Source organism: Barbatula barbatula (genome assembly GCF_947034865.1).
Source record: "Barbatula barbatula genome assembly, chromosome: 1".
Taxonomy (NCBI): domain Eukaryota; kingdom Metazoa; phylum Chordata; class Actinopteri; order Cypriniformes; family Nemacheilidae; genus Barbatula; species Barbatula barbatula.
In genome coordinates, this window is record NC_136766.1 from 33,747,923 (window position 1) to 33,772,422 (window position 24,500).

Here is a 24,500-nt window from a genome sequence, read left to right on the forward strand (position 1 = left end):
AGTTACTGAGGTAAAGACCGTCTAACAACTTGCCTTCGTGAAACTCTTGAGTATGCAATCCTGACACAAATTCCCTCACAGACCACGTGTTAAGTGTAGCGTGTAGGTATCGATAAACCAGATGCCGAATCCCACGCAGACGCTGACAGACTCCACCTTGAGACGCGCGAGGAATTCTCAAGGAGCAACAGCGCGAGCGGAGCAGGAAGCGCTGGTATGCGCGGGAAAACAGACGCGCCAAACGCGCCCCTCGAGCTACACGTCCACCAATCAGAGCCGCCTCATGTCACACGCGAGTCTGCGTCCACAACAGAGAAATCCAACAGTTCCTCGAGGTGTTTCGTGTTGAGCTTTGTGCAAGTGAACGTAAACATTACACATTTTCCACCCAAGCTTATCGTTCTGGGGTTTCTATCGTATTTACCAAGGTGTTGCCGAATATATTTATTTCTAGACGTCTGGCAACACATTCAACGGTGTTTTTCGTCAATTTATGACTTTAGTGCATACATCCCTCAAAACAATTTACTATCTCAATTCTACCACCTGACAAACCAGGTTGCGCGCAACAGGAGGGGGCAGAGGCCAACGTACGAACGTCTCCCCTCGTCCTCAAAGCGAACCACCATCATGTCACACTATTGCTAATCAAAAAGTGACCAGACTCTATCTGACCCTCCTTTTGTCACGATGCGGTCTGTAAGGCACGCCGGCAAACGCGAACACAGTCCCGGGTGCGAACGAGTGCTGCGTCCTTCTGTCTGTAATAAACGCACGCGCAGACACCCTTTCGTGACTATGTGATGAGGGATGATGATGACCTTGCGCGTGCATAGATGACACATGACAGCTTCCTCAAAGGCACCGGGGTAAATACATTTACCTTCACGTTAAACCACAAGTGCTGTAAGGAAGAAAAGGAGATTTGAGAAATCCAAGGGAATGCGTTTTGGTGTCATAAATAGAGAGCCGTTTGCACCTGTTTGCATGTTTGGTAACTCACACAATTAAATAAAAGGGAAGAAATGTCCTCTGGGTCATGCTAAATAAAAGGAGGCTCGCGGTACTGACCCGCGCAGCGCGCGGTACCGGGTGTCGCCAGCTCGTGAGATATTCAAGGGCGTGCGTTCTCACTAAAACAACCAGCAAAGTACGAAAATCACATTTGGATTGGACATGCATCTCACCTTTCCCGTCCTCGTCCTCTCGGTTCAGGTGCATGGCTGTCCGCCTCTGTCACGCCAGCAAACGCTGTTTTTTGGACAAGTGCTCTCCAAGAAAAGTCGAATCCAAAATGTATCTCGTTTTTCCAACAGACGAGTGACCATGGAGCATACGCGCGCGCCTTCTCTCTCCTTCCCTCCTTATTTCTTTCTTTCACTCATTAGATTTTTCTTTCCCTCTTTTTCTTAACCCACTCATTCGATTGATGGTTGTAGATGGGCTTGAAGGTGGGATGAGGGCGAGGATGGCGAGGTGCGCGTCCGTGTCACCGCCAGCTGATGGCATCTCAGTTTATGCACAGTTGAGCGCTTCTGCAGTTCAGTCACAACCACTTGTACCATAAACATCATCTTCTATTACACCAGAATATGATTTATTCAGTGTATTAGTTGTGTTGTATATAACACCAATAACAACAACATTATGCAAATATGTAGTATTACGCGTATATTTCTACATTGGGCAAAATTCCGAATTAAGAATGGGTGCGCTCAAAAAGGTGACCGGGAGTGACGCCGCCCAGAATTTGAACTTAAATTAAAAATTGTTAGTGGAATGGACTTTATTCAGAGATAATAAACTAAATGTATTAGTTTATTGTTAAAATGAGCGTATATAACTTCTAGGTTCTCCATTTTGTTTACTGCTTCGTGTTGTTTCATTCCAAGACTTTATAGAGAAAATGACTATTATAATAAATACATTCTTGCATTGTGCCAATTATAACATGGCTGCACTTGAATAATGAAAAATGAAATGCATTAAAACAATACAATTATTGCGTGTATTTGAAACACTACAGCTTATTATATTTGGTCTCAGCTGTTTATAATTAGCCAGTGTTTTGCCATTCCTGCTGATATTCGCAAGCTATTTGGCATCTCAGTTTGAAGTTGTGGATGATTGACGGCTAACACCAAGAATCATCATAGGATGCAAATTATACCCTAATGTGTTGATGACATTACCTGCATCCCTTCACGGGCACGCAATGTGCCCTCTATTCACACAGAGGTGCCTCTTTTCCCGAAATCCAAATAATTTTGGGAAGAACTATACAGCGTGTTCCTCTTGAGACAATTTGTTTTCCCATCTGGTGGAATAGTATAAGCACAAAAAAACAATTGACTCTCAGCTCACGGCTGCAGGTTCCCCATGAAACACAGTGAAACGGACGCCCCCTAGCGGAATTTAAGCGCGTATGTATGGCTGTTTTTTACTGTTTAGAAGTCAAAATGATTGCTTCGGCCATGAGTTGGCAACCCGGCTTGACTTGCCTTGTATGCTGAGGGCATTATAAGTAAGTGCAGCCAGACACCTGAGTGAGATACTTAGGAGCTGATGCTGGCATCACATCACTATCACTCGCACATCAGGGTGTCTGTATCTCTTTATACACAACACAAACACAACATTACATTTATGACTCTCTCAGTATCTCACCACAAACCCATTTTGCAGGGTTTCAAAATGTATTAAATGGTCAAATCCTGTCCATATACTTGACCTTACGAGTGATTAATGGTGTAAATGTTTCCAAGTAAATAAAAGTCAAATCAACTAGTGGCCAAAATTGTTGTCCGGAGAGCATATACAATAGGTTCAATTAAAGCATGAAAATATGCCACAAAATGAAAAAAAAAAACATTAAACTGTGGGTGTTTATAGGACAAAATTATTTGACAAAAAGGCAAGCTACAGCATTTCACTGCAGTCTTTCTGAAACCATGTTTCCCTTTGTGTTTGTCACTGGGTTTTGCAAATATCTGAACAATTAAAAGCATTGAAAGTGCTTGTCAACTTCGACAAGGGTTTCAAACATGTCAAACATGAATTTCTTAAAAAAACACTTGCAACAACAAATTTCCCTTTTTAAAATGTTTAAAAGCATCAATTTTACAATTTTTTTACAAAAAATGTTCATTACCGTAACCATTTAAAACGGTCAATCCCATAGCATGTTTTGATAAAACAAGAAAGAGAAGCCATGATGCCTAAGCAAGTATATTGCAATATTTAAATAGAAAGTTACACGTAACAAAAATATAAATGCAGAAATCTGTATCAGTAATGTGAAAAAAGTTTTGTACACAGCGTGACAAGAGAATATTAGGTTTTTAACTAGAGAAATATAAAGTCATTTGTGAAAAGGATCCTTGGGTAGAGAGAGACGTGTGGCTTAATATATGAACAATTGCATTGACTTTATAATTGGGGAAATAAAAAACAGTGTAACTGTCACTTTATTCATAAACCTTGAAAAAATTTTTTTACTCCGAGGCCGCCATTGTTTTGCGTCAAAATCCGTGATGTCAAATGGTTGCAACCTAAACCTGTTCTCTTTCGCAACAGTGACGCACACAAGTTTTCCATATACCTGTAAAATGGGACACGTAAAAAATAAGCTCAGATATATCAACACAGAGGGACAGTAGGTGGCGGTGTGTCCTCTTGACAGAAGACAGCCTGCCTGCCGTAAAAGAAGAACGCGTTCAGTATCAGCAAGCGTCTGCTCGAGGTAAGCGTGCATTAAATCATCGCTTTAAACTACCGCCTTTAAGACATTTTAGACTATTAAAGACATCAGCATCTACTATAATCGTACACTTTATACATTATGAGAATATACTGATAAACACAATAGTAAGATGCTTGCGGTTTGGTTATTTATTAAGTATTAGTGCGCACGTGAATATTAGCCCCCGTCTGCTAATGACCGACGGAGAGAAGGTTTTTTTTTAAGAATTGAAAATATTTGATGCGTTTCTTACGACAAATGCTAGTAGCGTAAGGCTATTACAACGCATTAAGCCATACATCTCTTCTTATACACTGGGTTCCCTTTAACCTGGCAGCCATTTGAAAGGTTCGGACAGATGTGTTTCTTCACATAAAATCAAACTTAAAGGAGAAGTTCACTTTAAAATATACCCCCATTGACTTTCCATAGTCCTTTTTATTCACTTTTTATCTATTTCACTTTAGGCCACAACGTAGACGTTGCAACATCATAGGATGCTTCAGACATAAAAGACGTTCAAACATACATTTAACTTTTCTACGGATTAATCATTTGCTCTGCAATGGGATCAGTGAGAGATAAGAGCCAAGATGTCAAGCAAAACTTCAACTGTGTGATCCGGAGATCAATTGTGAATCTAGGATGCGGTCTAAGAAGTCTGCCGCCTATGTAGACAACATAGCTTGCTACATTTTGAATCTTCGTCTCTCTCTCTCTTTGAGGTAAATATTCATTAAGCTGTCTCGCTGGTTTCTTCTGAACTCAAGTCAACAAGCGTGCCTTTCATCTGGCACTGTTTTCATGGGTAATCAAGCATGAGGTTCTGGGTAATTTTGCCTTGATCTCCTGCTTCACCTTCCTCACGCTGCACATCACATATTTAAACAACAGTGCGACATATTGCCCGTAGGGTTTGCATGAAACTTAACATTAGATGGGAGAGCTCTGAAGCTCATGAGACAGTACAGTACATGTTACAGTACATGGCGAAGTTGAATTCTTGTTCAAATTTGTAATAATTTAAACCCCAAAACACATTAGTGTATTCATACAATGGCACACACAATTGTAACCATCATACGTGTCTTTCCCAACAAAGCCGCACATGCGCAGCCCTCGTGTCAATGTAAACCCCACAGCTCCCCACATCACTTCTGGGTTGCAAAGCAGGTTCTCTGGCTAAACACCAAAATAGCTCAGCCTGCCTTCATCATGAGCACAACACATAATAGTCAAATCTGAAGAGAATGTAGATGGCGGACACATATTCCCTCAGGCACCAAAAAACACTGGCAGAGTTATTAGAGCCGCCCGTGTGCCTCGTGTCTTGTCCGCAGGCTCTGTGTTTTATTCTGCGAGTTTGCATCAGAGCCCCGAGCGCGACCATTCCGGGGCTATGATATCGAGATGAAACAGGATACTTTCAGAAGCGATACCACTGATTCCGTCTAATGCAGTGATAGTCTTGGCACAGCAAAACACGCAGAAATCAATGACGGTGGGCAACTGGGAAACAGAACATTTCTCAGAGATGAGGGTATGATTATAGCAGAGATATGACACGAGAGAGACAGAGAGAGAGGATGAAAATAGTGACCAAAGATGTCTCTTGGATGGGAAGGCTATTAAAGTCTGCTATGAAAGGTGGCTCTGTGGTACGAATACTAAACATGATCAAAAGCCCCTGCAGATACAATCACCTGCCCTGCAATCAATGCCTTTCTACCGCTTCTCTCCGTCTGCTTGAGTGTTTAGCAGCATGTGCTGGGCCACAGATCCCACAATCTCTTTTACTTTTTTCAAAGCTAGTAGTTTTCGCTAGAACCACATGCACTTGAATTGGCATTCTCAAAACCATGGCTCTATGCCATCTGTTCCCAAATACAAATGACTTACAGTCTCAGACATGAACTTTGAATCTTTCAGCGTAGAAATCAAATCTCTTTTTTTAATCTTGCGAGAACAGTTATAATACAAAGATTCATGAATATATCAAACAAACGTGATTGGATATGACATAGACAACACACATTGTTATTAACATGGTGCTTTATATTTGATGTTCATACAAGTTTTTTGTGTGATATTAAACACATGATTAATACATTAAAACATATTGTGTATACAAGTCAGAATATGTGTTGATAAATGCATGAGTTATGGTACCCCAGTCACAGGACCCTAGGAGTATAACATCAATGAAAAAACATTACAACATGAAGCCACACCTCTTGGAACAACAGTTCTTCAGGCACGATTGTCCTACTGGCTCGTAGCATTTGCTTTTTTCATGAACACAGATGTGATATTGTGTGGTACCTAAAGTATAAAAACAGTCCAGCTCTACAGATAAATATAAACTGTCATCTCGTGCCAGACACAAAAGGTGGACTTACTTAAATATAGTGATAAAACACAAAGATTAGTTTAAGAAATTGTACTTTGCTCATGCATTTTTATACAAAAAGGAGCGTTCATAGAAGAACATTTCACAAGCATTTCTCAGTAAACCATTTCTTTTAACTGTACTTTAACTCTAAAGAGTTTTCTTAACCACAACCTTTTGTGAAACAGAAATGTTCTTCAGATGTTAAGTCTTCAGCCAAAAACGAAAAATCAAGCACTTTGAAAGAGTGCATTTGTACTTTAAAATAAGGCTTCATTCACACAAAGTGCATATTCCGATCATTACATTTAAAACAAAATATAAGACGTATCCTAATCACTGAGCACAGGATTAAACAGGTTACTTCGAAACAATTTGGGATGAAATTGACTTGAAAGAGAAAATCCACGTCCTCTTTATTTCATCAATTTGAAAGCTAAATATGTTTTTTACTTTTTCTGCTACAACTAACTGTAAATGAGCTTTTACTCCATGTATTTAGCAAAAATGTGGGATGTTTGATTTAGAAACACTACCTAAACTTTTAACCTAAAGCTATGATCTGTACCTATGTTGGGTTAAGAATAAACAAAAATCAGTTAGTGAGCAACTTAACAACCTGTGATCAGAATGGTCTCCTAACCATACCCTGATTCGCAATGATAAGCTCAAAATAATGTTTTATATTTTGAGCTGTCGAGTATGAACTCACAGCAAATGTCAGTTTAAATGTTTAAACTATCCTGCAATTGTATCTTTCAAACACAGAGGGCGATAGAGAGGCAAGAGTTATGGATTCCAATATTATTTGTACCTTTCTCATGAAAATGCTGATATAAAACCGGACAACCGGAATGCAGATAGCTGATCAGAGATCAGAACTTCCAATCATAGTAGGATTCAGTCTTTCTGTACCGGCAAAATGCTGAGAACAAATTCACCTGCTCCGAGGAAGTAAACCACTTGAGCGATGCCGAAAAGTGGAGCGATGACCAGTGCGCGACAATATGCCCCCTTGAGGAATGCAGCAGGCCCCTCACTACGAAGAATCTTACTGTTTTAAGAGAAAGATACAACATAACAAAATAGGTAAAATTATACATTCTTAAATGCCTGTCCATCTGTCATTTTGCGATAACTGGAGCTTCTAGCCAGGAGGTTGTGTCATCAGATGGTTACCAATGATCCTGAAGTGTACTGAGCCTTAGAGGCCAGCCACTACTCACTTCCTCCTGGCTGCCAGCTCAAATCCTCCCTCCTACTTCAAATCCAGCAAGAAGCTCTCTCTGCTGCCTCCCCCAGGCTTCGCACTGCCTTCTTTCTCTCAGTCCGATATCTGTCATCAGCTTCCAGGCTAATTGGGCTAGGAAACCGCTGCATTCCACCTCGACTGGATACAGCCATGTCTACCAGCCTTTGTCCCTGCAGTCCCGCACCAGATCTTTATAGCGTTCAGACTTTCTTCCAAATGCCTCCTCACACCCCTCTTCCCATGGCACTGTAAGCGCCAATAGGATTATCTTTATTCCTTCTGTGGAGAACAGGACTGCGTCGGGTCTAAAGTGGCCATAACACACAGAGCTTCCGCATATCTCAGTGTGCTGCATGCTTTTCTGGGAGAATTGTCCAATAAGGGACTAAATAAAGTTGTCATGTAACAATTTTTCACGTTCGAAAAAAACTTTCAGAAACCTCTACGAACACTGGTGGAGTGTATCGAGCACGGAAATACTACATCATATGTCCAACTCGTTTTTTGGACAAGTTGACCATGTCAAGCAAGAGAAGACAGCTCATTTAACATTGTAAATAAGTCAGAATGCACGAAACACTGTTGCAGGGGAACTTTAAGGTAGTATGGACAACTGGGAACTAGAGTCTTCTCTTCAAGCCTACCCTAAGCTCCCATACTTGAACTGACTGCAGGAGACCTATTGTGTTTTTTTAGCCCAGGTAGCTTTGTCCCCTCCTTGACAAATATTATACCAGGTTGCAGCTTGTTCCCATATTGCTGTTTCCTAGTCCTGTCCTGTTCTAGGATGTCCCCTAGCACAGTCAGCACTTTGTCATTGTGCCATTTGTATCTGCCCTTGACAACCGTCTTACATCCTGCCAGGATGGTTCACAGGGGTTGGGAGGGTGTCATAGTGTGTTTATCTTACATTCCACTCCTTCCATTACCGTGAGTGGAAACTCGTACACTGTTATCAGCCACATAATTCTAGGGAGAAGGCCATGTTGATAAAGCCATGCTTCCCTGGGAATCATGATTTATACATTTTTTCCAACCAACCCACTGCTTGCTTCTCATTGCTGCGGACATTGTTATGGTCCCTTATTGATTGATCATACTACTTTCCCAGATACTTGATGGGATTATCCTTTAAAGAAGGGATGATCCTTCCTTATATTGTTCTTATAGGAGATGTTGCCTTTTCTAATGACCAAGCTCCTTGGTTTTCTTGGCTTAAGTCATTCTGGCCCACTTTGCCATATCATCAAGCTTTGTTAGAACCTAACTAGCCTGGACGCTGGATGATGTTGTGATTATAAGGTCATCCATGTAACAACTGATAGCTGGTTGCAGATCCCTGAGTCCATAATCGGACCTCTGGTTTCCCATTCTCCTGCTTTGAGGATGAGGTTCATGCCCATGACAAACAAAATAGGGGAGACTGTACATCCTGTCACATTCCCTGCCACTGCGTGATGAAGTCTTTCGTTTTAAAACAAAGCTTAAAATCATCCATGTACCTGCTAATCATCACCTTGATGTTATCTGGGAAATGGAAGTGCTTCAGAGCTGTCCTGATTAGTTCTTGGTTTCTTCGTGTTTTCAGCTGCTTCGACAGATGCAGAGCCTATGTCGGCTAGTGTAATTGCCCACTCACACCAAAAACTAAATTCTGCCTACGCCTACGTTTTAATAACACCAAATATAACCACGAAAAACTACAATGTGAGAATACTCAACCTTGCCTTTGTTGGTCTTTTATATTTGCATATATATGAATGAAAGTCAGTGGAGCAAGTCTAGTGTGATCTTCCTTAAATCTTATTCTTAAGCGACCATATGAATAAATAAAATCAGACAGTGATGTTACCTGATACAGTCTTTTACTCCACTGTACATGTCTTCTTGAGATCCACGGGTCATAGACTGAAGCCTGGTCTTTATCACTACAGCCCAGACACATACAGACACATACAGTTGTCATTCACATTATATGATTGTTTCGACTTTCAGACACTGATGTCATTAAAATATTGTAACTTTAAAGACAGATCGGTTTTGCGAAGTATCACAGCATGTTTTCATTTCTTTCATGTGAAATGTAGAAATGTATATTAATAGCATACAGTATAAGTGTCCAGGCCAAACCTTATTTTCTGTCATTTATAATATTTTATATTATATCGTAGCACGTTAATTATTTACATAATGTAAGTAATAAGTTATTGACTTACCCCTTTGTATCTTATTTTAATTGGACACAAATTTAGCTTATAAGGTCATGAATTTATTGTTTTAGAAAAAACATTTATTAGTATCATACTTTTTGACGTGATGATGTTTGTGCTTAGTGTTTTTGTAGTTTTTATAATACTAATTAATTATATTTTCAGTTTTCGTGTTAGTTCAGATACATTTTCAGCAATTTTGCTATCACCTTTTCTTATTTTATATATTTATTTGTTAATTGTTTAGTGTTTTTCTGTAGATATTTTTAATTAATTATTTATAAAATTTAAATTGTAATTAATAGTTATGTTTAGAAATTAATATTTTATTAATTTGTTTATTTATGTATTGTTATATGAATTTGATACATTTCTATTTTAGTTTAGTTGTCATTTCTTTTCAGTGAATAATTTTGTAATCCACTTATTTTTCTTTATTTCTAAGGCAACATGTCATTTTTATTTCGTTGTTTTTCTGAAACAATACTTAGTCCTGAATTGTATTTGATTTGAACTAGTTAGTTTAGTATATTATATATTGACAGTGTAACTATTCCTTTAAGTCCAGACCCCACCTGCTGGCTTTTGGTTCCTTTAAATTCTTCCATGTGCTTTTGGTCAGTGTTTCTTAAAATTGTACTGCTGCTTGTTGTACACATCCACACAGCTCACTCATTGTATCCCATCATTCAACGCTGACCGTCTCACCGTCCACAGGGTTGACAGCAACAGCTGCAGTGCAGCCTGCGAGACAGCCGGACAGGAATGAGATGTAGAACGGAGCCGAACCATCAGCGTTCCTGCTGCCCAGGTTGTTCAGGTTAGCAAACAGTGGGAAGTAGATGATGGAAAAGGGCACATCCCTGAGGGAGAGAGAGTGACGAACACAAACACACCACAGAGAGATAAAGGACGAGCGGGACACATAATGTTGCATATATTGAATGATTGGACTACCTTAACAGAGTTGCCACCAGTCCCTTATAAAGTCCAGCGATGCCTTTGTCCTTCAGCAGATCTCTAGAGAGCTGGAGGGCGGTGGGAGATTTCACCTGAACGATGCTGACTTTGACCCCGCCTCCTCCGGACCGCAGGTCATTCAGCTTCCTCTGGGCCTCTGTCAAAGGCACAATACTACTAATGCTGTTTATGGAGTATTAACTAGGTTTACTGTGTGTATAGTATGTAAATTGTCCATTTGTTTTTCTAACCCAGACGGTTCATTTATCCTGCCAAAATTAGCCTGAAATCATTTTATTCTCTCTGACTGGGCACCCAAGAGAAGTTTCATTAAAAATGCTGAATAAACATATTTATTTCCGATATGATAAATGTGACGGCTGTCATTAATAATACATGTTAATGACACGTGAAGATATAGCAGACAGACAGTGGTGTATATTTCACCTATTCTGCCGGCATCTTGCATCTGGATCTTTAGCATCTCCATAGGTGTCGTTACGATCACCTGCCAAACCGCAAGTAAAGCAAACTCATCCTCGTGTTATTTCAACTGCAGAACGTATTTTGAAGAATGTTGATGACCAAACAACATTGAACCCCATAGACTTTTCTCAAAATATCTTAAGAAAAAAGATTCACATGTCATGGCAGAATTTATATTTACGTGCGAACCATCCCTTAATGATTCTATTGTATTTGAGAACATTGCCTCGGGAAACTCATTACTAAGGTGCACTCATTAATCCTTTATATTTTGTTGGCTGCAATTCATCCTAGCTCTTCACGCTAGAGCGGTTTGTCTCGGACTACACACTTCAATAAAATAAACATTCTAGGAGTCATTCCCAACAAATGTATTGGCCACAATCATTCGGTTGTGTCTTCAATAGGTATATTAGTTGGCTTGCTTGTTGTTTTTATTACGATTTAAACATAATTGAAATACACAACTGGTCATGTGATCTTAACACGGTGGCCCCGTGAAGAGGCGGCCCATGAAATACCTAAACATAAACAATAAAACATTATCAGGAATCTTCATCCCATGTGAATGTACACAAGTGTATTTCTGAAATAAATACATTTCTGAAAGTGTTTTGTTACAAAGACATTGAACACACCTGTAAAACTAACGCTCTATGTGCGTGTCTAAGAGGCAATGCATATCAGGACAGAGAACGACGAACCTGACAGGTACCTGCCCCGCATCCAGCTAACATTTCTCTTTCCAGCGTCAACATCTGCCTGCGAGAGAGAGTGAGAATGCATTATTTTGTGTTGATGATCAGCCTGTTTCTTCTGTAAACAAGAAGCTTCGGGCTGTGTTATTGAATGTGTGATGACATCATCGGCGCACACACACTCATGGCACAATTCAATAATTCATCGTCGTCTTCTGGACTGTATTAATCAATAATTTAGCATTCAAGCTTTTTGCTCAGCACAGCTAAGGGGTTCAATAAGATATGGTGACTTCGTCTGACCTACATTTTGTCCAAAGAACAAAAAAAAGATTTTCAATAAATAAAAAAGAGCATTCATTACATTGCAAAAAATGACTCAAGTCTTAAAAGGACAGTTCAGCCCAATCATTTTGAACATTCTGTCACGAATGACTCCATATCAAGGTGGCAGTTTTACATGTTATTTTACACCCGACATGCAAATGAGCAGTCTATTTATATTTCTTAATCTCACCGCATTTAAAAAATATGTGAAAAATCTCTAAATATGTAAAACTGTGTGTGAAAGAATTTTGGGTGACCTATCCTTCAAGTGTCATTTCTATTCTTACCCATCTTTGGCGAGCTTATGTCTAAAAAAGTCATTGCCGGCAAGCTTGATGCCCTTTTCTGGGGTTACCAGCATCAGATTAACCGCAGCGCCTGAAAATTTGTCACAAACAAACCGAAGGCTGAGTTTTTTCAAGCACGAAAAATAATCTCAAACCTTCACTGTGTTTGTCAATATATAACACAAAGCAAAGTACCTCTATATATTCCAAATAACCCTTCTGATCGGACGGTTTTTAACAGGCAGTCGGACCTGTGATGAAACACATTCCCACACATAAACAAGCGCACAAACATTAGTCTGAGGATTTGTCAACTCACAGCTCCTGAGTGAGAAAGAGACGTACATGCTAGTGTAGATGCGAGATCCGTTTCGCTGGTTTTGGAGGCGTGTTTTGGCCAGGTCAATCGGAAACACGCAAGTGACGCCGATCAATCCGGCTATACCTCCGTTGATTAGTTTAGCCGACAGACTGAAACAACCCAGCAAATGTTAGACTACAGCGTGAAAGAAAACCATTACCGTCACTGAAAATGCAGACCTGCTCCATTGTGTGAAATTGCAAGTTATAATAGACAGACTTGCCCTTTAGGGACTTGGATGAAACTCACCTGATCTGCTTGTCAGCCATTGAAGAAAATGAAGATGGTGTTATTGATGATTTCACGTAGTGTCAATGAAAATTTCACTTCCAAAAAGTGATGAAAATTGAGTTTGTTGTTGATGATATTGAAGTTTCTTCCACTGTTTCAGTATTTAATCATTATGGGAGTCCTTCACAGCCAGAGAGAAGATACGGAAACAAAACCGATGAGCCTCTGTTTTCGAAGTTAACACAAAATAGTTAAGGTGTGACTTATGGACTCGTATCACTGCATATGGATGGTTACAGCAAATATCGTAATGTCATGCGTTTACCTTTTATATTCTCACTACTCATTTTGTTATTTAGAACCATCACTTGCAGGCCGAAATTTTGCGTCTATAGATTGATCCATTTTTTTATTTTAATCATTAATATCGGTCACCCTTGATGTTTATCTATTCTTATACAAAATCAAATATTTAACCAATAAAAAAACGTATATAAATGTATATATTATCAATTGCATACATAATAACGTCTTGACAAACGGTTGGTCTTGCGTGGGATTTGAAACCCACAAACAGGTCAGTTGTTGCTGGAAAAAATCATAATTCATGCGCTGGATTTAAATTTGTTTACTCACAAACCAGAAATTGCAGAAAAAAATTCAAATAAATGTGTGAATCACACGAAAGACAAACTTAAATAATGCAAATAATGTAATTTTATATTGCTAAAAGCGTGGTTTCACAAGGGGGTCTCAAGTCAACAAACTCACAAAGTGTAATATAAAGTATTTAAAATATGTCAATAAAGGCATTAACATTAGTTGCATTGTTCTTAAACAATACCTTTATATTAAATGAAATAATGTATAGCTATGCCAAGCGTTAGAGTTTTAATTTGGGTTGATATTGTGAGGGGCTTACAGTCACACAGGTTGAGCGTAACGTTTTGTATAGGCCCTATTATTGTCAAATTAAAAAATGAAATATTTAAAACAGCAAGCAATTATAAATGTTCATTTAAACTTAATTTGCTTCCCAGATTTACATTTTAATTACAACGATGTGTTCGGTTTGCTACCGTAATTCGCATTTAACGCAGATCCAGGACTTGCATTATACGCATCTTTCTTTATCCTTGAGGTTCTCTTTACAGATTTGTAAACATTTGCTTTATATTACAGTCTGTGTCTGTTTGAGCTTATTTCAAGTACAAATGACCAGCATATACTGTGTGCGTGTAGGCCTATGGATGGGCACATTAATACGTTTAATTCTTTCATGTGTGTCTTTTCCAGTGTCTGTGCACGAGGGAGACCATAAAAACGCACAAGAGAAGAAATGTACATTTCTGTACTCATGGCAACTGCTGACTACAAACATCACAATGTTTTCCACACTTCAAAACCTGCGGCGAGTTCGGGAAATCATCACTTCAGAGAGTTGGGTGGACTCCATCACGTTCAGTCTCTCGGTCCAAATATACCACATGTACGTGAATGACATCCTGAATTACCATACAGACAGTGGAAACGCTCTGCGCAGCCTTTGTTCTGCATCCCTGTGGGGTCACCACTTTTGCTCAATAAAATCAGATTGTGAATATGTGTTAGGAGGAGGACATGATATTCTACCTCTCTTTTGTTCATGCTTTAAAAAAGCTGCTTGAAATGACACTCCTTATGTTTTACGCTTCAACCTTGATTTCTCACCACAATACTTTACCTGTTGTCAATTTACAGTATTTATAGTGAAAAAAACCAGCTTTCTCTCTATAAATTCCTGCTATCGTCGTAGCTTTAATGTTATGTTTCTCCGTTCTGTGTACTTCGGGTAAAACAAGCCTGCTGAATGACAGGACAAATAAAACGCAGCCAAATCCACAGCCCGTCTCCCACAATGCTTCCCATTGAAAGATTATGTTCAGAAACCCAATCCCAGCCATTGATGGCTTACAGGAACACATGCTGCTAGTGTACAAGGGAAGAAAGAGTGAAAGTTAATAAGGCTGTTCAAAAAGGTAGATGAGAATATGAGAGCAGACACCGGAAAGGATCCCACAGACCTCATTTGCCTTTCCTCAGGTTTTCCAGAAGACTGGATTTATGCTTGGCTGTGCGGTCTGGTTCAGTTTGTGTGCGTGTTTAGTTGATAACACGTCGGATTAATTCACAATCTTTCCTCTCTCTTTATGATAGCTGATTTATAATTTCTTTATGTAAAAAAAACACGAGTCTTCCGATGTTATTTGATGTCTTTGTGCGAGAAACGGACAGAATTTTCATTCCGGGTGTAAATTCAAGCCCGTTTCTACGTTCATCGTACCAGATACCATCGAAATGCGATGAATAAAGAAAGCAGAATTTCTTTGGGAGTACTTTTTTACATCCGTACAAATTAAAATAATCGATTCCAATAAACACAAAAGTTTGAATGAAGACAGATATTACTGAAATGATCCTATCTATATAGATTTTGTTTTATAATTCTGTTATTTTTACTGACTTTTTTCAGTTTTATATGTGCAAATGGCTGTAAGCACGGGTCTATAGTTCTAATACACAAATAGTAGAAACAACCTTCAGTAAAAATTCTCATTGAGATCAAAATGCATATTTAAATGTCATAATGTGAGATAAAATAGCATGAATCTGATAGAATAATGCAAATATAATTAATTACCTGTGAGGTGTAAACGAAGGTGTTTCACTCGATGAGCAGAGATTTCACAGAGTGCTGTGCTTTATATACACCTATAATAAACAGCGACGTCTGCTGGCAGACTTTAGTAAGCGCTGATTAGCATTTTAATTATGCAAAAACGTTATATAAATAAAAATAGTCAAATGGCGCTCACAAACAAACAAACAAACAAACAAACAAACAAACAACTATACACCGTTCATTTAATCGTATTTATATTCAAGCGCGTCCACGCGCCGCCCCTAGCCTTCGTGATTGACGTGCTTCCCGACCAATCGGTTTGCTCCTCCCGTGTGACGTCGTCGTCCGTGTCGTCTTTCCGGTTCTCGCCGCGTTTCCGCTTCCTTTCTGCCCGCGCCCGCCCGCAGTCGAACACGCGAGACTCTACCTCTCTGCAAAGTGAGTGAAAAAACGTTATTTAACGAACACGTAGCCGTTTCAAACACAGAAAAATACATTTATAAAGACTCACCTCTCGCCGAAAAGCGACTATAGTGCGCTAGCGGCACCGGTGCCGTATTTGTGAACTACACTCGTACCACGTGTGTGTGTGGTTTGGGATAAACGCTCAAAAGTGTCAAACTTAACTCGATCAAGCCCGATATCCACGTTATATACAAACAACCCCCACGTGTTCATCTTCAGACACGTTAGCAGACGCGCTCCGTCATTGTCGTGACACTAATCAGCCTTTTTTTCAGCTTTTGCGTGTCGTTTTGATGTCTCGTCACGTTGTATTCTAGTATAAATAAGCCTTGTGTTGTTTGTGCCAGGATGCGTTACGTAGCCGCTTACCTGCTCGCCGCCCTCGGAGGCAAAGAGAGCCCCAGCACCGGCGACATCAAGAAGATCCTGGAAAGCGTCGGCATCGAGTCCGATGACTCCCGCATGGATAAGGTTTGTCTGTTTATAAAGACCGTGTACTGTAATCGTGCGGCCTGTTTCGGTTTTCTTTAATATTTACATGTTTGTCTGCAGGTTGTCTCGGAGCTCAACGGCAAAAATGTGGAAGAGGTGATTGCCCAAGGTAAGATGATGTCCAAGTCTAGTGGTTTTCTTATAGTTTACACGAGACCGTTTTCAAGTGAAAGCGCAAATCCATGTATGCGTTTTTGGCTGTGCGTTTACACAGAAACGGCGTTTTAGGGGACTGGTAAGGCAAACTTTTTGAAACGGGTTCAAAGGGCAAGTTTTTAAAAACAACGGCGTGCGAAGTACTCAGGAATAAGAAAAATACATTGTGTATTAGGTGTGGGGGTCTGGTATGTGCGTGTACATCCAAACACAACGAAGAAGAAATAAAGACATCAACGGTGGATTACATGGGTTTTTTGCGCTGAGCAATAGTTTAACGCTTCTCCAGCAAAGTGTAGATTTACTACACCACCAGCGGAGACCTACAGCAAAATCTTAACACATTCACGGTGACGAATGGATCAGACCCGGGAGGTGGTGGTACAACTTTGCCGATGGCGTTGTTGACGAGCTTAAATGGAAGGAAACCTTTCGAATGTCCAAACTTTTCGGCATCTTGTTTATGTGCGCACGCTTCTCTTCACTATGAATGAGGAGAAATGCAGCGCTCTGTATTAAGAAGCGGCAGAGGAAAACGTGCCAAATAACTAGACTTAAGTTATGCTGTTGGGCTTTATTGTGATGCATATATTTTTATTAATAGCTAGTTTTATTAGCTAAGACGGCAGTTTTTCATACAAATTAAAAACCTATTTTATATATTTGGTAAATGCAGAACAACACAGAGCCTGAAAGACGCAAGGTAGGGTACACACCGTTTTCCCTTTATTAAAGACTCGAGGCCAACCAGCTTATGATAAATACAAGATAAATATACATTATATTTCAAAGGAAAATGTTTAGACTTGAAGACTCAATATAAATTACTATCGTGTACAGCGGAATCTTACTGAAGATAAAATGAGCAAGTATTTGTATAATTTGTAACGCTGCACTACAAACCCGTCGAGACACATTAGAAATAATGTTTTATATATTTTTGTTCACACATCCAGGACAACATTGCACAACAATTGATTTTAGAAACTAGATAGACATAATGAATGCATAGCAAATGGCACTGACTATTACGGCATTTTCAATACTATATTATAAATTATTGTTCTAGCATCACCATTTCAGAACAACTTATAATAAGGCTTTATCCAAAACAAGCTTACAGTATCTTCACTGTGTTTTATCGAAAATATGAAATGTGAGGTTTTTTAAAGTACAAAGCAGACTGCACATAATACGTAATAATAAAAAGAACCATACATAAACATTCAAGTCCGTTTATGATCGTGTTTATTGGACATGTTTTTGGTTGTGTGAAAGCCTCTCTGTAAAACTCACTCGCTTCTACACAAAGACACGTTTTGGGTTTATTGAAGCGCTTTGTATGTTGCTCGATTAAAGTCTGCATTCAGAAGCAGACATTGCCTTTCTGTGATGTCAGTTTGAGTGCCTAGAATATTTGCATTCATGCATGATTCAGTGAATAGTCTTTTTTCCATAGCATCCCAGTTTAACACGGAGCAGCATGATATTAGTTTCAAATCACCCACAATATACATACTGATATAATGTACATTGTGTACTGAAAGAAACTGATCTTGAACTTCAACATTAGTCAGATGTAAATACTACATCCACAGTTTTTGATAACGGATAGTAAACAACACGTTTCCTCGTTAGATCTTCATTGTATACATTTTGACATGACTTTCTCATTTGATACATTTCATAATAAAATACAGAAATACGTTACCCTTTCTAAAATACTATTATTGTCATGCAGTACCCTTTTTGAAATGTAACTAGAAATTTGTGACACTGGCCCCAATATTTTCGTGCACTGTTCTTGTTGGGGGGTATTTGTTTGATTTTACTCGAAACTACATGTTGCCTCTCGATATTTTGCAGTGTATTAGGTATTATATATATTTGAGGTAACTTCTTTAAACTATGTTGCCTTTCAGGTATTTTTTGCACTTTTAGGCAGTATTTATGTTTGAATAAACTGAATTAAATGGAAGTATGTTTTTAGAAAATGATTTAATGCAACTTTTAAAGTTTAAAATACTAACGTTAGAAGCTGTACTTATTATTTTACTGGATAGTTTACCAAATAATTCATATGGTAATCCAACAACTAGCATTTGATTAATCAGTAAAGCAATCGTTGGATTAGTTGACAATAAAAATAATCGTTAGTTGCAGCCCTAGACACAAATGTATCAAATATCCACATTTGGCTAATGTTTTCACCAAGCTAGCTAATGTAAGCTCAATTTGAATAAACTTAAACATTTTGCATGCCAATTTTAACTTGATCGAAATGTGAGTTTTCCTGGCCACAAGGCACTGTTTTTGTTGTCCATTTCCTCTGATAGTGTGGCAAATACCTTGTGTATGTACAAATGATATCAGAATTTCACACTGAAGCTGTCTCCGTGTTTGTTTTTGTCCCTGTGTAACAGGCTTCAGTAAACTGGCCAGTGTGCCATCAGGTGGAGCTGTTGCAGTTTCCAGCTCTGCTGCACCAGCTGCTGCTGCCGCCGCCCCTGCAGGTGACCTCTCTCTCTCTCATGTGTCTCTTTTGCTGAAAAGCTTTTCTGTCAATTCTGATCCTCTTGTGGATGCAGTTGATTGACGGTTGAGATTCTCAACTGTATCTTGTGTGTTTTACACAATACTTAAGTCTGGATTCTCCTAAACACGTAGTGGTGGTTTCCTCCTGTACAGGCCTAAAACTAGTTGTAGACTCAAATAAATGTTAAGGTGTATAAACTGAAAACGGCTTGCACTTCAGTGCCATTGTTTCCGAATGCACAGTAGTAATGTTTTTTGTAAGGTTTGCTTGTTAAACTACTTAAAGCCAGGAATAGGCCTTAGATTTATCAAATTCTTATCCGGGAAACGCCACTTTAACTGCAAATCTGAGGCAATATTCTCTTTAACGCCTGTTTTATTGGTTAATATTACACAGGCTTATTAATCGCTCTATATCATTCTGCAACTACTATGGCGTTCTTTGAATTTATCAGGAGTTAAAGAGACTGTACTGGGATCTTGAGCAGGTCTAATCTTGGATTGAGCAGTTTGGTCTAATCTTTTGGTTTTTCAAAAACATTTAGTTTATACACTTTAAAACTAAATAAGTAAAGAATGCATGTAAAAAGACCACAATGTTGTTAGATTAGTGATTCTAAAATGTTTTCTTTGTAAGCCCCTCTTTGTGTAGGGTGTATCGCTTTGTGGCCCCTGCAAATAAAGATATAAACATGTTTTGGTTTCAATAGTTGCCATGTTTAATTAAACGATGCCGGAATATCAATTCTTTTAGTTGGTGATCATATTTTTCTGATGTTTGATTGCACGAAAATTCAAACATTTCTGGATCCATCTTGGGGCCCACAGTTTGAGAACCTATATTTTAGATATGTAGCCTGTTCATGTCTGAGTTGTTGATCATCTTTGTCTTTTCCCTCTACAGCGGAGGAGAAGAAAGAAGAGAAGAAAGACGAGTCTGAGGAATCCGAAGATGACATGGGATTCGGACTCTTTGACTGATCTGTCTCCTCGGGACCAAAATAAAGTTTATTACAAAAAGCTAGCTGCCTAGTGTTTTAATGTCAGTTTGTTTTCAAGTGTGTTGTCAAGGCAAATGGATTTAGTGTTGGCTGGAGGTCTTGCTGAGTGAGTTTGGCTCAGATTTGTTCATATGGTGTTCAGAAGATCATGTCAACACGTAAGAGATACATGGCATCCATTAGTGAATTATACCAACACAGTCTATAAAATATGAACCTCTTAGATTTTGTGATGGTTAAGGAAATACATTGTGAGAGAAAGACATAATGAATAATGCTCAGAACGTGTTGGTTAAAACTGTTTATTGTATGACAAACTTAAAATTCTAGCGTTATTTGGCAAAGAAAATTAATGTATTGTAATTATGAATCAAGAGTAGAAAGTGTTATGCGAGTAGGTCCTAACTAGGCACATGAGCATCGGTGAAGTTTCTAAACCTTTCAGTTTTAACCTCTACTTCTCCAACGGAATAATGCAATACAACTGAATGATTATTTCTGATTTGCTTATTTTATTAAATGCAGTGCAAGCAATCGTCTCCGGTTACTTTCGTAACCTCGGTTCCCTGAGAAGCGGGAACGAGACATTGCGGAGACCGCATATGAAACTCCTCCTCTTTTTCACTTTTCCTGAAGTCCTATAGGATAACGCCAGTAAAAAACTGGCCAATTGTCGCAAGACATGCACAGTATGCAAATACTGACGAGTCTAGACAGTATAATTACAGTGCATGTGACGACAATCCTCAGAATCTACGATAGAACGCCCGACCGGTGATAAGCGGCGAACACGGCGATCTACGCAATGTCTCGTTCCCGCTTCTCAGGGAACCGAGGTTACGAAAGTAACCGGAGACGTTCCCTTTCGAGAGCGGTCACTTCGACATTGCGGAGACCGCATATGGAACGGTAGTACAATCCCGCCGTGAGAGCTAGCAAAAACAGCCCGATAACTGGGATAACACGTACACAGTATGCGGAGCAGACAAACCAACCATACGCGAGGTCGCCCCAAGCGTTAACCGCTGATTGGCTGAAACCGGCCTATGAACTGCTAGATCACTGAGCACGCCAATGAACTGCTAGATTGGTCTTTGTCACATTTGCATATCCAAACCCAACGAATGCAGCGGGCTGCGCTGAACAGGGCAGACACCACAGCAGAAGAACCAGCACGGAAACCCGGGCGATATAATAACGAACATAAGTACACCAAGCACAGTGTAAACAGCAATGCGGCAACAACTGTGTAGCACAATACATTACAAGGTAGAAGATAAAGCTTAATCAGCACTCACCGAGAGGACTTGAGAAGCCAACGAGGACACATCCAATCTGTAGAACCTGACGAAAGTATTCTGAGAAGACCAGCCAGCTGCACAGCATAATGTCCTGAATAGATGTGCCCTTAGACCAGGCCCACGAAGAGGCGATAGCCCTAGTCGAATGAGCTCTGATACCGAAGGGGCAGTTCTGACCCTGGCTTCCGACGCCAAGGTAATAGCGTCCACTACCCAGTGAGAGAGCCTCTGTTTTGAGACAGCCCGGCCTTTAGTACCCCCACCAAAACAAATAAAGAGCTGCTCCGACTGCCGAAACCCGGCCGTGCGATCTATGTAAGCCCGCAAGCCTTACCGGGCAGACCGCTCTCTGAGCGTTAGCATCCTGCGAGTCTGACGACTCGGAAGACAAGGCGGGCAAAGAAAAGACCTGTGCTCTAAAAAGGGGTAGACATGGACTTTGGCACATAACCTGATTTTGGCCGGAGAGAGTGACGCTGCAGTCGCCGGGTCCAAAATGAATGAAATCATCGCCGACTGAGAGCGCTTGTAAATCCCTTATGCGCTTAGCCGAAGCAAGGGCGAGAAGGAGAACGGTTTTTAGAGTGAGCTCTCTTAAAGAAGCCGCGTCCAAGGCTCGAAAGGGGGAGAAGAGAGAGCCTTCAACACCAGTGTTAAGTCCCAAGGCGGTACCGAAGGGGTTCGCGGGGGGAAAAGTCTCCTCGCTCCTCTGAGGAATCTGACCACCAGCATGTGCCTACCAATCGATTGCCCATCAACCGGGGAACGAAACGAGGCGATAGCCGCTACGTAAATCTTCAGCGTTGACGGGAGGCCGCCGTTGTCCAGCCTGTGCTGCAGGAAAGATAAAACATCAGACACGGGGCAAGACGCCGGGTCGATATTGTTGCTGCTGCACCATTTAGCAAACACCCCCCATTTTAGAGCGTATAAACGTCTGGTAGACGGCGCGCGAGACTCCGAAATAGTATCCAGCACACGCTGAGGGAGTGCAGTTAGAATCCCCGAAGCGGCCAGGCATGGAGGTTCCACAACTCTGGGCTGGGGTGCCATATCGTGCCGTTCACTTGGGACAACAGGTCTCTCCTGAGGGGAATCCGCCACGGCGGTGCCGTCAACAACTCCCTCAGGTCCGGAAACCATGGTTGATTCGGCCAAAACGGAGCGACAAGAATCACCGACGTCGACTCCTCTCTGATTTTGCACAGCACTAGTGGTAAAATCTTCACCGGAGGAAACGCGTAAAGCCGAACGACCGGCCAACGCACCGTCAGCGCGTCGCTCCCCATGGGGGAGTGGATCAGCGAGAAATACAACGGGCAGTGTGCGTTCTCACTTGTCGCGAATAGATCCACTTCCGCCTTCCCGAAGCGTTCCCAAATTAACAGGACTATGTCGGGATGAAGCCTCCATTCCCCGTGCGGAAGACCCTCCCTCGAAAGCATGTCCGCTCCACGGTTCAGATGACCGGGGATATGCGCTGCTCTGATAGAGAGTATATGCCGATCTGCCCACAGTAGGAGACCCGCCGCCTGTTTGAAAAGAGCTCCGGAACGGAGCCCTCCCTGGCGATTTATGTACGAAACCACAGACATGTTGTCGGTGCGAATCAGAACATGTTTCTGCTCCAGCCTCGACTGGAAAGTATGAAGAGCTAGAGACACCGCCTTTAGCTCCAAGCGATTTATGTGCCATTTCCTCAGAGACTGTGACCAAAGGCCGGATGCCGGCATGCCCTCGCACACCGCGCCCCATCCCGAGGACGACGCATCTGTCGTTACGACTGTGCGTCTCGTCACCAGCCCCAGGGGAACTCCCCGACAGAACATGCTCGGGTCGCGCCACGGACTCAGGGCGCCGAGGCAGCTGAGTGTAACCGGGACTCGCGCCCGACCCGAGGACCATGCTCTCCATGGAACCCGAGCCTTCAGCCAGAACTGTAGTGGTCGCATGTGCAGAAGACCTAGGTGGCAGACCGCCGACGCTGACGCCATGAGACCCAAAAGCCTCTGGAACTCCCTCAGGGGAACAGACCGGCCCGGCCTGAGTAAATGTAGAGCTGAAGAGATGGACTCCGTCCGCTCTGGGGAGAGACGAGCGCGCATCTCCACTGAGTCGAAACACACCCCCAGATACGTTATAGACTGACTCGGCGTGAGTTTGCTCTTCTGCATGTTCACGCGCAGCCCCAGGGATGTCAAGTGACAAAGCAGCATCTGCGTGTGACCGACTAGCGCCTTCCGAGAGTGGGCTAAAATCAGCCAATCGTCCAGATAATTGAGAATGCGCATTCCGCTCGCTCTGAGAGGGGAAAGCGCCGCTTCCACGCACTTCGAGAATGTGCGCGGAGCTAATGCCAGCCCGAATGGGAGGACAGCAAATTGGTACGCTGAATCCTCGAATGCGAATCGCAGGAACCTTCGGTGGCGCTTGGCTATCTGAACATGAAAGTACGCATCCTTCAGATCTACGGATACAAACCAGTCCCCGGGGCGCACTTGTGCCATGATCTGTTTTAGAGTTGTCATTCTGAACGCTCGCTTGTGAAGCGCTCGGTTGACGGGTCTCAAGTCCAGAATCGGACGCAGACCACCATCTCTCTTGGGCACTACAAAATACCGGCTGTAAAACCCGCTTTCCCGCTCGTACAGAGGGACACGCTCGATCGCTCCTTTCGCGAGCAGGCTGCAGATTTCCTGCCTCAACACAGGCGCGTTTTGCGCTGACGTAAGCGACGGGACCACACCGCTGAAGCGGGGAGGTCTGCGCCTGAACTGCAGGGCGTACCCGTGTTCTATCACGTTTAGTAGCCAAAGAGAGATGCCTGGAATGGCTTTCCACGCGTCCAGAAACAGACATAATGGCCGTATCTGATCGGGGGTTACCGTCAGCGGACCGTTTAGGGGAGCACGCTGGCCCAGCGAGGCTAAATGCACTGGCGGGAA

General features: G+C 41.4%; 3 protein-coding genes across 3 annotated transcripts in view; 1 reads left to right on the top strand and 2 right to left on the bottom strand.

The window, feature by feature from the left end:
- The window catches only part of syt7b (synaptotagmin VIIb), a gene marked incomplete at both ends in the record, with an annotated part of 89,504 nt that extends 88,283 nt beyond the window's left edge, over positions 1-1,221 (bottom strand). Inside the window, one exon of the mRNA XM_079463306.1 lies at positions 1,188-1,221. Coding sequence (XP_079319432.1) covers positions 1,188-1,221 — 34 coding nt within the window. The remainder of the gene's footprint in view (positions 1-1,187) is intronic.
- Positions 1,222-5,669: 4,448 nt separating this feature from the next.
- Positions 5,670-15,674, bottom strand: slc25a22b (solute carrier family 25 member 22b). Its single transcript, XM_079448230.1, has 12 exons — positions 15,624-15,674; positions 12,962-13,124; positions 12,697-12,822; positions 12,547-12,602; positions 12,352-12,442; positions 11,744-11,801; positions 11,001-11,061; positions 10,551-10,710; positions 10,302-10,456; positions 9,236-9,311; positions 7,073-7,185; positions 5,670-5,926 (listed from the first exon to the last, which is right to left on the bottom strand). The coding sequence occupies exons 2-12, from the start codon at positions 12,979-12,981 to the stop codon at positions 5,844-5,846; spliced, it is 999 nt and encodes a 332-aa protein (XP_079304356.1). The 5' UTR covers positions 12,982-13,124; positions 15,624-15,674; the 3' UTR covers positions 5,670-5,843.
- A 301-nt stretch (positions 15,675-15,975) lies between these two features.
- Positions 15,976-20,277, top strand: rplp2b (ribosomal protein, large P2 b). The gene is made up of 5 exons (XM_079451160.1): positions 15,976-16,043; positions 16,418-16,541; positions 16,623-16,671; positions 19,142-19,231; positions 20,158-20,277. The coding sequence occupies exons 2-5, from the start codon at positions 16,419-16,421 to the stop codon at positions 20,232-20,234; spliced, it is 339 nt and encodes a 112-aa protein (XP_079307286.1). The 5' UTR covers positions 15,976-16,043; position 16,418; the 3' UTR covers positions 20,235-20,277.
- The last annotated feature ends 4,223 nt before the right edge of the window (positions 20,278-24,500 follow it).